Here is a 12,895-nt window from a genome sequence, read left to right as displayed (position 1 = left end):
ACCCTGCCCACTTGTCATCTCTTAGGGAGCCAGGTGCCCTGGACCCAGCCGTTCCTCACGCTCCTTGGGCTGTCCAAGTGGTAGGGGCTAGGTCCCACAAATTGCGTCCTATACAGACTGCCACTGCTTTTAGATCACAGAGGCAGGGATGGGGGAGAGGGCCATCACCACCTTAGGGCCTGGCTCTGCCAGTGTGTGGCCTTGGCAAGGGTTTTGTGTCTCTGTAGGACTCAGGCCTCAGCCTATTCTCTGGGCCCCCCACTGATCCATGGCTCGGGGAGCTGGAGGCTCCAGGGAGAAGGCAGAGATCCACCTCTTACCTCACTCTGCACAGGACGACCACCACACTGCCTACCATTGGTTGAATGGTCGCTCATTGTCAGTTGCTTGCTTGTAGGAGGGGCCTATTGCCCTGCCAACCAGTAACAGCAGGATCACTAATGGTCACTCACTGACATTTGCTGAGTTTAGGCAGGGGTCCACTTCACCACCAACCCATGGCTGAGCAACCTTAATAGTCTTTTGGTAACCATAGTCTGGTAAGGGGGAAAGTGGGGGCTAATGGCTGCAGCACTGGCCGCATGCTAAGGGCTGTGCACAGCCATGCTGTATTACACTTTTGGTTCTTGCAGCTTTATTTTTGTGAATTCTCATATTCTCTCTGGCTGTATAAAATATTTGAGGTGGAATTAGAGCACTGCCAAGCACAGATCTTAGCACGTGGCCATCACTGTACACCCTGTTACCAGCCATTAATTGGTGCTGCAGTGGGCCCTCCCACAAGCGGCCAGCTGTCAATGAGTGATCATTAGTGGTCCTGCTCAAACATTGGTTGGCACAGGTCCCTCCCACAGGCAACCAGTTGTCAATGAGTGACCATTAGTGGTCCTGCTCAACCATTGGTTGGCACCAGGCCCCTCCCACAGGCAACCAGCTGTCAATGAGTGACTATTAACGGGCCCATTCAGCAAACAGTCAGTGGAGTGGGGCTAGGTCCCACAAACTGCATCCTATACAGATTGCCACTGCTATTAGATCACAGAGGCAGGGATGGGGGAGAGTGAGGTGAAAGGTGGATCGGGGTCTTCTCCCTGGGGACCTCCAGCTTACCTGGCCTTCGGCCCTTGGGTGAGCTAGGAGGCTCAGGGAACAGGCTGGGGGCTGTGTCCTGCAGGGCCCCAGAACCCTCGCCAAGGCCACCCACTTGCCTTGGCCCAGGCCTTGAGGCAGTAGTGAACCTCTCCCCTGTCTCTGCCTCTTGCCCTAGCGGTGGTGGCAGTCAGCATAGGGTGCAGTTGGCGGGACCTGGCCCCCACCATACAGGTGGCCTGAGGAGCCTGAAGGCCAGTTGGGCACCTGGCTCCTCAGCAATGACGGCAGGACAGGGCCTGGGGACAGGGCCCTGAGGGAGTTGTCAACTGAGGTCTGCTTCTTCAGCCAGGATCTGGACCTCAGAGGGTGAAATTTTTGCCTAGGGACCTAGCCCTTTCTTGTCAGGACAGAAAATAATATTTGTTGGTGGAGATTTACAGAAACACCTTACCCCACCATGACCTGACCTTAAGAACAAAGGGTCTGATACTCGGTCCTTTGTGGAAATGGCTGTCTCTTTCCTTTCACATGATAGTCTAGCAAATTTGAAAGAAAGCGTGAATACTAGCTCAACTTTGATCTAGAAATATTCTAATATGAAGTGGTATGTTGGAATCTGTTAAAGTAGTTTTTTCAAGCTGTTAGGACATACGATTATGATACTAGTGTTATCCTCTAGCCATACTAACCTGCTCAGTGGCAAGAACAGACTTTTTTCTTCTAGAATATCTCCCTGCTCCCTTTCCCCCATTCCCTGTGTCCTCATTCCTTGCTTAGCTGCCTTATCCTCTTTTTATTCCGGTCTCAGTTTAGATACTACCTTTCTCTGTGTTACTGAGTGTAAGCACAAGCTTATTCTGCTTGCCACACAGCAGGCCAATCAGGAGATGAGTTGATGGAACAGGAAAAAATTATTTTAATCAGATAACTAGCAGACCAAGAGGACGGCAGACTAGTGTCTCAGAAACCATCTTGCCTCAGGGACTCCCCTGGTGGTCCAGTGGTTAAGAATCCACCTTGCAGTGCAGAGGAAGTGGGTTCAATCCCTGCTCGGGGAACTAAGATCCCGCACGCTGCGGAGCAGCTAGGCCAGCATACAGCAATCACTGAGGCCTGACACTACTTAGAAGGTCCTTGTGCCTCAAAGAGCCCTCGTGGTGCAACAGAGGTCCTGCATGCAGCAACTAAGACTTGATATTGCCAAGTAAATATTAAAATTATTTTTAAAAGAACCAAACCCATCCACCAACCGCAACTGAGATAAGATTTGTACTCCTTTTACATACAGGAGGGGAAAGGGGCTCGCTTGGCACTGACCGGTGGCTGAGCAGGCTCAGTGATGGTCGCATGTTGACAGTTGCTCTCTTCAGGAGAGGGGCCCACGTTGTGCCCACTGACAGCTGAGCGGGCTGCTATAGCTTGCACCTGCCTTGCTGCCACCACACTCTGAGCAGAACAGTGCGACCTCAGAAAGTGGCCAGGTCTGAAGAACTGCCAGGTCACTCCGGCATGTTGTAGCTCTGCGTGGGGCGAAGCGCAAGGCGCACAGGCTGTGGAGACCCCAGTGGCGCCGTGGGGGCAGCTGGCATGCCCTCCCTGGGACTGCTGTCTGAGGCAGGGGCACGGTGGGCTCAGCCCGTACTGACTCCACTGGTCAGCTCGTGACTGATGAGGTGGCCCAGGCGCGAGTGTCCCCGGAGAGGAGCTCTAGCCTGCCCACCTGTGCAGTGGGTAGGCAGCGGGCATGGACCAGTGGGGTCTGTCGCTGCGTGCAGAGAGGTGCAGTGTGGTGCAGCAGCCCCTCCCTAGATGGCTGGTGCCAGGGATGGGGGAGGGAAGGGCCCATCACACTTTGGGAAGGCTGCTGTTATATTTGGAGGTTTCTCCCACCTTTTCTAAAGAAAATTCTTAGGCTTTTATGTGTTTCCTTCAGAGCATTTACCAAATCTTAAAATTCTTTTATTTAGTTGAGAAAAACCAATTATCTTTTTTTAAAAATCTCTCTCTCTTACCTGAATATGTGCCTGCCTTCCAAAAGGTGTTGACTAGATACTCTTAATACATGAATAATGGAATAGCTAATATGTACTTGATTATGAAGTTTATTAACAAGCATGACAAACTAGATTAAGTGATTATTAAACTTTAATAGTTTTCTCTTTTGAACCTCACAAAAACCCTAGGAAATAAGTGTAACTCATTTTATAGAGAGAAGGTAGGCACCAAAGCTATTAAGTGGTCAAACTGGGTTTAGAACCTCGGTTTGATTCTAAAGCTTTTCTTAACCATTGCTTTCCTTATATTGGAAACATATGAGTCAGTCACCAGCGTATCTCTCTTTTTCTTTTTTAGGAACTTCTAGCAATAGTAAAACAGAAGACTGCTGAGAATCTAGATGACGTCACCCTCTTGTTTACTTTGAAAGCACTTTGGAATCTTACAGAACAGTCTCCAGCTGCTTGTAGGCACTTTATTGAAAATCAAGGATTGGCAATCTTCATCCAAGTCTTGGAGGTGGGAAGACAGGATTGAGTTTGTCTGTAAAGTTATTTTCTTCATGATAAAATAACCTGTATATTCTTTTCACAGACTTTTTCAGAGACAGCAATACAAAGCAAAGTACTTGGTCTTTTGGTAAGCTCAATTGTTTTGAATTAATTGTAATTGATTAAACAATAAGAAAACTAACACTTACGTGTTACCTACTATGTGCTAGGCACTTTTGTAAGCAGTTTACATTGACTTGTTTGATCTTCACACCATCTCTATAAAGCAAATACCATTATATATGAGTCAGCTATTGCTGTAAACAAACTACAGCTTAAAACAGCACCCATTTTATTTACTTGTGAGTCTGCAGGTCAGCAGTTTGAACTCAGCTCAGCTGTGCAGCTCTGCTGGTCTTATGCGGTTACACATGCCGCTGTAGTCATTGGTGGTTAAGCTAGACCTAGGTGCTCCAGGGTGACCTGACTCTCATCTCTGGCCGTTGGTGCAGGCTGTTACTGGGCCTTGTGTCTCTGTGAGCTTCCTCACTTGGCGGTTTCAGGGTAGTGGTAGAAAGCAACTCCACTGCACAAGTGCTTCTTCAACTTCTGCTTATGTCAGATTTTCTAATGTCTCACTGGTCAAAAGCAAGTTATACAATCTGGGGTGTTCTCCAGCAACCACTTCTCCAGTTCTGTGACACCAGCTGGATGTCCTACAGTTCGATTCAGTTAAATTCTGTCACTATCAGACATTAGCATCAGATCCTAAAAAGCTTGGTTCCACAAGTCTGCCTCCACTTTAGTTGCCAGCTGTTAAGTTCAGAGCTACTTCTGCTTCTGAGTGACTTTAAGTTGAGGGATTCCACAACCCCTTCCTCAGGTTGGTAATTTGCTGGAATGGCTCACAGAACTTGGGAAGGCACTTTATTTGACATTTTTAAAATATATTTACTTTACCGTGCTCAGTGTTATTTATGGCATGTGGGATCTTCATTGTGGCATGCAAGATCTTTAGTTATGGCATTGTGGAATCTAGTTGTAGTATGCAAACTCTTAGTTGCAGCATGTAGGGTCTAATTCTCTGAGCAGGGATCAAAACTGGGCCCCATGCATTGCGAGTGTGGAGTCTTAGCCACTGGACCACCAGGGAAGTCCCAAAGGAAAGATTTTTTTGGCTGTGTCCCCCATGGCATGGGGGAATCTTTTATTTCCCATCGAGGGATTGAACCACTGTTCCCTGCAGTGAAAGTGCAGAGTCCTAACCACTGTGTGTTCATGCTAAGTCGCTTCAGTCATGTCTGACTCTTTTTGACCCTATGGACTAGCCTGCCAGACTCCTGTCCATGGAATTCTCCAGGGAGGAATACTGGAGTGGGTTGCTGTGCTCTCCTGCAGGGGATCTTACCAACCCAGGGATCGAGCCCACGTCTCTTCCTTCTACACTGGCATGCAGGTTCTTTACCACTGGTGCCCACCTGGGAAGCCTCCCTAACCACTGTACTACCAGGTGAAGTCGCCTGCTATTTTTAATTTATTATAGGTACAACTCAGAAGAAGTCAAATGAAAGAGATATGTTGTTTCCAGCAAGAAACTCTTATTCCTGCAGCCACAAGGAAATGAATCCTACCAATAGTCTTGAGTGATCTTGAAAGTAGTCTCCCCACCCCACCTCACCCATTGGAGCCTCCAGATGTGAGCATGCAGCCCAGCCAGCACTTTGACTGCAGGCTTGTGAAACCCAGCTAAGCAAGGCCCGTTCAAACTGTGAGAGGAAAAATGTGTGTTGTTTTAAGCCACCGAGTTTGTGCTAAATTAGTTAAACAGCATCGAAAACTAATATAGTACATAAAATAATGAAACTGCTACCTGCCTTTCATTGTTACCATTAATACTGACGTAACATATAGCAGGCCCCGGGAATGTTAAGTTTTTGAGTCAGACCTGGATTTGTAATCTACTCCAACAAGTTGTTAGCGATGTGAAGCTGACAAGTTAGTCTTTCTGAGTGTCAGACTTCTTTGTAGGACTATCAAAGATTAAATGAGATGAGGCAGATAAAAAAAGACATAAGATAAGGCAGATAAAAAAGACATTTCAATCTATCTAAGCACAGTGCCTGGCACTTAGTAAGTGCTTACTCAATGATTGGTTCTTACCAATAATCTTTGTCATCAAGTGGATGGGTTTGTAGTAGATGTGAGCTAAATCAGAGGGAGAAGGGGGGACTGAGTGTTCTTACCTGTATCTGAGCTGACCAGTAAGAGAGGGAGAGGAACCAGTTCCTGATAGTCTCTACTCCATCTGCCCCATAGAACAACGTAGCTGAAGTCAGAGAACTCTTTTCCAAGCTAATTACTGAAGATGTGGTAAAGCATATCAGCAGCTTGCTCCATAGCAAGGAATTGGAAGTCAGCTATTTAGCTGCAGGCATCATAGCCCACCTGACATCTGACAAACAGCCCTGGATATCCTGTGACCTCCAGAGGACAGCACTTCTCCAGGATCTGGTATAAGGACTGTTCCTCTTTACAAAATCCAGAGTCATCTCTTCTTGCAGAAAACTTATTTTTCTAGATCATAAGAGTTTTTGAAATATGTGTTAATTGTAGAAAATGGGAAAGATAGAATCATCCACACCTTACCACCCAAAGCTAACCTCTATTAACATCTTTTGCATTCTTTCTGATACTTTGCTTTTATAAAATTAAGCATGCAAACAGTTCATATAGGTTATTCCACTTCTGTTTCCCACTTTCAGCTCTTTTTAAAGCTGTTTCTTTTGGTGTTTACCTTCTTATCTCTAACATATGTTGTTATGCCTTGACTTTGTAGGTTTAGACGTTGTCAGTTTATTTCCTACTTTGGAAAATAAAAATTCCCAGTGCACATCCGTTCTTATACTCCAAGTATATGTCTTTCAGTACATTCAAACATATTCTGTCCACGTCAGCTTCTTTCCCAAGCCTCTGTTTTTGTTCCATCTGTTAGACATAGCTGTTAGATATATTTTGTATATCTGTTAGATCCCAGGAAGTTCCTTGACTGTTGTCCTGAAGATTCTCTTTGCTCTCTCATGTTGGATTCCCTGTTTCCTGGATTGCATACCTTCCTGTTCTTTGGTATACTCCCTCATTCTGTTGGGTCATTTCCTCCAGTAGCTTCCTAAGAGATGTAGGAAAAGAATTTGAAACCTTTTATATTTGAAAGACCTTTATTTTACATTCACCTTTAGTTGATCAAATGGCTGGATATAAAACTCAAGTACTGAAATATTTTCCTTTCACGTTTCCAGGTCATTGCTCCATTGTCTGTTATTTCTTGGTATCACTGTTGAGAAGTCCTGTGCCATTTTTCTTTGGAAGCTTTAAGATATTTATCTTTATTGTTTGGAAATCTCAGTGATGTGCCTTGATATGAGTTTACTTTCATCTGTTCCACTGGCTACTTACTGCTCTGGAATCTTGTTTTCCTTCAGTTCTAGGAGATTTCTTTCTGTCCTTCTCATTCCTCCGTCCCTTCTTCTTCTTTTACCTTTACTTCCTTCCTTACTTCTTTCCTCTTTTTCTCCCTGCATCCCTCCCTTGCTTAATTCCTATTCTCCTGATTGAAAATCATAAGCTTGGCTTCCAGCAGTCTAAACACCCATAGAAGGATAGAGTTGAGGGCAGGGGCACCTCAGCATTTAGTATTTAAATTTTTCACGTTAGCCCCCCGTTTTTAGCATGGCACTTCCAACCTCAATTGTTCATAGGGTTGCCCAGTCCAAAAATTTTTGACAGGGGTGGTAGAGGAGATCTGGTAGTCTCGGTTCTTTGGTACTTTCAACCAGTCCTCCTATTTTTAACCCTGCCTGTAATCTCACTTCCTGAAGCACTTTGTATGCCCAGTTTTTAAGTCTGTTAGGGGTTCTGTTCAAAATAGTTTGTTTTCTTTAACCTTCCCCAGTGCTAATCTATTAAATCACTTACCATCTTCTTCTGCTTTGTTTCATGTGTGTTTATCTTCTTTTAAACCAGTTGTACTGTTCCGTTCATGCTCAGTCTTCCGTCTTTAAACAGAAGTCCCTTTCTGGTGTATTGTTTTCCACATGACTTTCTTCATATTCTATGTATTTAACGGCTGTCTAATTAATAGCTGGTTGGTTAGGTATACCTAAATTTGAGTAGTCCTCGATTTTGAAAATTTATATTGTTTCATATGTATATAATTATAAATGACGTGAAGCAATACTAGAATCTTGATTTCTCTTTTTGTGTAGTATGCAACCATCCAGAAATGGCCAAGTTCAAGTTGTAAGATGACAGCTTTGGTCACTTACAGGTAATTTCATGATGGTGCAGTGCTTCTCTTAAAGCTTGTCCTCAATCTACTCACTCTGTAGAGGCCATGGTATAATAAAATATTAGAATCAGATAGCCTTGTATTCAAATCCAATTTCTTTGTGATACTTGTAAAATCACTTTAAGAAAATCTCTTAGACTTAGTCATCTGTAAAATGAAGCTGGCAGTGTTCAGTATTGAGGGTGGAATCAGTTATTGAATGTATAGTGTCTAACACAGAATATAATTTCTTAAATGCTAGTTCCAATTATTTGCTCAGCAATACATCTGTCTTAATGAAGAATTGACTCTGGGGAGTGGCCGCGGGGATGTTGAAAATTATTATTATATCCCTGATGTTAGCCTGAGTTCTGAAGAAACGTCTTCTTTGTACTTATTTAGATCCTTCAAGGCCTTTTTCCCGCTCCTTAGCAACTTCTCTCAACCAGAGGTTCAGCTCTGGGCACTATGGGCCATGTATCATGTCTGCAGTAAAAACCGTATGTATTTAAAGATAATTGTTTTTTAGCTATTTTTTTGTATAAGGATTAAGTTCAAGATGGAATTTTGAAAAATTGTTCTCTTATGTCCTGATTTTAACACTTTTTAAGAAGAAACTGAAGAGCTTGTATTAGTATAAAAAATGCTACAGAATTATGTCATTTGGGGATGGATGGTAAGCAATAGAGAAAGTGAAAGTGTGCTCCCGCTCCTGTTCCACACAGGCAAGCACTGTTCATTAGCTAACTATAACTATCCTTCCAGGTAATTTTCTGTATATATGCTATAGTTATTATATACTATATGTGCATATGTTTTTAGACAAAATGGGCTCATTCTGTGCATGGTATCGTATACGTTTCTCTTTTTCACTGAATATTTTATCATGATACTATCTTTCCTATAAGTAATACATAGATTTGCCTTTTTGTAGTGGTTTGTGGGAAACTGGGGGACCAGATGTCAGGAGTTGTTTCTCAGGCAAATTAAATGTTTTTCCACATTTGCTGCTTTAAATTCCTCTTGGGAATTCTTGGCTTTTTTTCTTTGCTAAGGATTATTACTAAAATTTTTGCTTGTATTATAAAACAATTATAGACTTTAATTCTGTATAAAAGAATTAAAGAATTTGTATTATAAAAAGGATTATAGACTATAATTTTATGCTGAAAAATCTTAAAGGTTTAACTTTTAGAATTAATGAAATGTTTTAACTATCAAAAGCATAAACTATCTTAAAATAGCTTTAACAAGTATTGGGGCCTATGTGCAAAGAACTCTAGGAAATAATTTATAGACTGAAATAATTATGGACATACTATACTCCTCAGTTCTTTTCTATTTCACATATATAATACAGTTCAAGTGAATGAATACAGTAAGTGATGAGGAATCTGAAGATTATTCTAAAGCTAAAGTGGCAGAATAATTAGGAAAGAACTGATAGAGAAAAATGGTTTTTAGGAGCTTGCCCTAACACTTCTCTTTATTTTTGGCTACACCCGTAGCATGTGAGATCTTAATTTCCCCAGGAGGTATTGAGCCTGGGCCCCTACAGTGGAATCTTGGAGTCCTAACCAGTGGACCACCAGGAGAAACACACACACACACACACACACACTGTATATATTTAGGAAAGATGCATATGTCTGGTGATTAAGAGAACAGACCCCAGAACCAGACTATTTGAACTTTACTCCCTGTTTCTCCATTTACTAACTGTGGGAGCTTGAGCAAGTTACTTAACTTTTCTGTGTCCCAGTTTCCTCATCTGTAAATGGGGATCCAAGTAGCTGTTTTATAGGACTGTAATGAGAATTAAATGAGTTAACATTTGCAAAGCATTTAAACATTGCTTGGCTTATAGTATTAGCATTTGAACATAGCATAGTATTAGTACAAGCATAGTACACTTAACGAATATAATCTGCAGAGCTGAGTCAAAATGTTTATAATTTTGGTGGGTATTGCTAAACTGCTTTCCATAGAGTTGATTACCAGTTTGCATTCCCATCAGCAACATATGAGAGCTTGCAGTTTCCTTTTATTGTTGCAAAAACTTTTAGTTGAATTTTTGATCTTTGCCGATCTAAGGTGAAAGTGATTCTAACTTGACATTTTAAGTAAGGTTAACTGTCTTTTCTTACATTTGGATTGTCTGTTGGTTTCCTTTGCTTACTTTTTGTTTACTTTTTTTTTTAATCTTTTTCTTTTTAATTTGAAGGAACTGTTGCAGATTTTTTTTAGTCATTATTTTGTTCCATGGCCTCTGGACTTCAGATCATGGTTATACCTTACAAAATTGATGAACATTTTCAGAAGTTTTCTTTTAAAATATTACCCTCCATCTATTCTCTCTATTCCTTTCTTATAACATTTATCAGAAATATCTTATACCTTCTCTCAATCAGTCCTACATATCTTGTAACCATTAAAAAAAAAGTATCCATGTCTTTGTTTCTTTTTACTGCATTCTTGGTTGTCTTAGTTGTGTGTTTTTTTCTTTTTAAGATTTTTATTGATGTGGATGGACCATTTTAAACTCTTTATTGAATTTGTTACAATACTGCTTCTGTGTGTGTGTGTTTTTTTTTAATATTTTGTTTTTTTGGCCATGAGGCATGTGAGATCTTGGCTCCCCAACCAGGGATCAAACCCATGTCCCCTGCATTGGAAGGCAAAGTCTTAACCACTAGTCACCAGGGAAGTCCTTTAGATGTGTTTTGGATCGTGGTTTCTGTGTTTAATTGACTATTTCACTGATTAAGAGAATCCTTTTCACACTGAGTTGTGGACATGTCCCTTTAGTACAGTTTTGTATTTGCTTCTGTTAAGTGTTCTGGAGGTTTTCCTGGGATTAGTCTAATCCTTATATTAATTTCTCAGCTCAAGGATTCCAAGAACATTTAGGCTAGTATAAATTCGACCCCTGTACCAACTTGGGACTCAGGAAAGACTTCTCCCCAGAACCCAGGCCAAGATAGAGATGTTTTCATTGTCTTCTCCTTTGTCTTGTTTGGCCTTTTGAGGGGCCAAATGTATGCGTTATTTTTGCTTCTGTCTTCCTAAAGTTAAAATCGAAATTCCTAGATTACTGAAACTGACAGTCCCTTTCTCCTCCAGAAAAGTTACAGGTGAGGTTACATGAGCTTTAAGTGCCTTTTTTTTTTGCTCTTTGTGTCTGACTCCTTGACATTTCCTTTACTTTGTACACTCAACCATGAATTAAAAATTTTTCAATTATATTTTATCCAGCCTCTTGTATTTTTAGGTTGTCTAGGTCAGCATACTGCCTGAACATGAAATTTTTATTATTTTTGTAATAAAAGAAGTTCTTATCCTTTTAGCTAGAGTTGTCTGGAAATAGACTTAATAAAATAATCATCCATTATCAAATTGCATAAGCCAAGCATTATTGGCATCTTTAAAATGATGAATGTGGTAATTGGGAATATTTAAAACACCAACTTGAACATCAGGTTTCTTTGCTTGGTTTTCTTTCAGCCAGCAAATACTGCAAGATGTTAGTTGAAGAAGAAGGATTGCAGCTTTTGTGTGACATCCGGGAGCACAGTGAGGCAGACCCCCAAGCACAGCAGATTGCAGCCTCCATTGTAGATGACTTCAAAATGCATTTTATGAATTACCAGAGACCCTCTCTCTGTTGAAGGCCCTTCTTAACCTCAGGGCCTCAGAGGTTCTGCGTCTTCAGTATCAGGCCTTCTGCTGTATCAGCAATCAAGTGTTGGATTGAAACAAGTTGTTGTTGGAGTTCGTGAGCTGACCGCCTTGTTGGCCTTTTGGGGGATAATTTTCTGTAAGTTATGAGAAGTTTGGATTTGTGTGATAGCCATAATCTCAAATCAAGTTGGAATCATTCTTGGAATACCTTTTCAGTAGTTTTGAAAAATCAAGCCCTGGACTTTGTGGGAAGACCTGTAAGCTTTTGTTAGAATAGTTAATTTTCTCTAGCCCTGACAAATTTCTTAACTGAGTATTTGTCAGAGGAGAGAAAAAAAGAAATACCAATGGGGGACCTCTGTATTTATGTTAAATTTCATGGTTGAAAGAATCTCCTAAATTATTATTGCTGGCTGTATGAGGCCTTTGGAAAAGAAATACATGAAAGAGTTCTAGGAAACACGTGTGTTTAACTGTATTGTTTGGAAGGCAGAACTTCTTTTGGAGGGAAGGGAAAAATTTTTTTTGATACATACCAAATTACCTTCTACTTGTTGGGTGGAGGAAAGAGAAATACATTTTTATGATTTTTGGATAGTCTACCTTAAGACCTTTTTTCCTCCGACTTTATACATTAGACTGAATGAGCATAATGACATTGTGGGTAATTGGTGCTGGAGGGGCCTGGTCACAGGACTGAGAAGTGTTCAGATGAAAGATTATATAGCGAGTATAAATCTCAATCACTCAGATTTTTAATTTGAGTGGGACTGTGACCAAAACAGAGGAAGGACTGTGCCAAAGATTGAAAGAGGTGCTCTTACCTAACTTGGATGAGAAAAATAATGAGCTTTTCTGAGAACCAACCTCAACCCCAGTATAAGCTATGAGAGGCTTTTGTTTGTGTCCTCTGCAAACGTGCTCTATGGAATAAAGTCCTTCCTCACCTTATTATTGGCAATCAATGAAACATGTTATGCCATTCATCTAAATTTTTCAAAGAAACAAAATTTTTTTAATTGGTAGCTTATTTTAGGACTAGATTTTTATACTCTAAGCTGGCCAGATTCTTAACTGGAATGCCCCATATCATCTTTTGAAATCAAATGAGGTTTATTCTTATTCTAAATTGTTTTTTCAAACTATTGCTCACTGGTGTCCCACTGGATAAGGGGAATTTGTGACCTGCTTCCTTCAACAGCCCTGAAGCTCCACAGATTTTCTCATTCACTCTTCTGTATGATTCTAAGAGTATGTCTTAGTTTCCTGGGTTCCATATGTCAGAACATGCTGTTACCAGATACTAGTTTGG

At 41.3% G+C, this 12,895-nt stretch overlaps 1 protein-coding gene across 1 annotated transcript in view; it reads left to right on the top strand.

The window, feature by feature from the left end:
* ZYG11A (zyg-11 family member A, cell cycle regulator) overlaps positions 1 to 11,614 on the top strand; it is a 61,885-nt gene extending 50,271 nt beyond the window's left edge. The window contains exons 9-14 of the mRNA XM_040231161.1: positions 3,445 to 3,606; positions 3,682 to 3,726; positions 5,895 to 6,089; positions 7,841 to 7,902; positions 8,305 to 8,402; positions 11,407 to 11,614. Coding sequence (XP_040087095.1) covers positions 3,445 to 3,606; positions 3,682 to 3,726; positions 5,895 to 6,089; positions 7,841 to 7,902; positions 8,305 to 8,402; positions 11,407 to 11,570 — 726 coding nt within the window. The 3' untranslated portion in view covers positions 11,571 to 11,614. The remainder of the gene's footprint in view (positions 1 to 3,444; positions 3,607 to 3,681; positions 3,727 to 5,894; positions 6,090 to 7,840; positions 7,903 to 8,304; positions 8,403 to 11,406) is intronic.
* The last annotated feature ends 1,281 nt before the right edge of the window (positions 11,615 to 12,895 follow it).

The sequence above is a fragment of the Oryx dammah genome, unplaced genomic scaffold (genome assembly GCF_014754425.2).
Source record: "Oryx dammah isolate SB20612 unplaced genomic scaffold, SCBI_Odam_1.1 HiC_scaffold_28, whole genome shotgun sequence".
NCBI lineage: Eukaryota > Metazoa > Chordata > Mammalia > Artiodactyla > Bovidae > Oryx > Oryx dammah.
The sequence above is the reverse complement of the archived record's forward strand: the minus strand, read 5'-3'. Positions and strand labels throughout refer to the sequence as shown.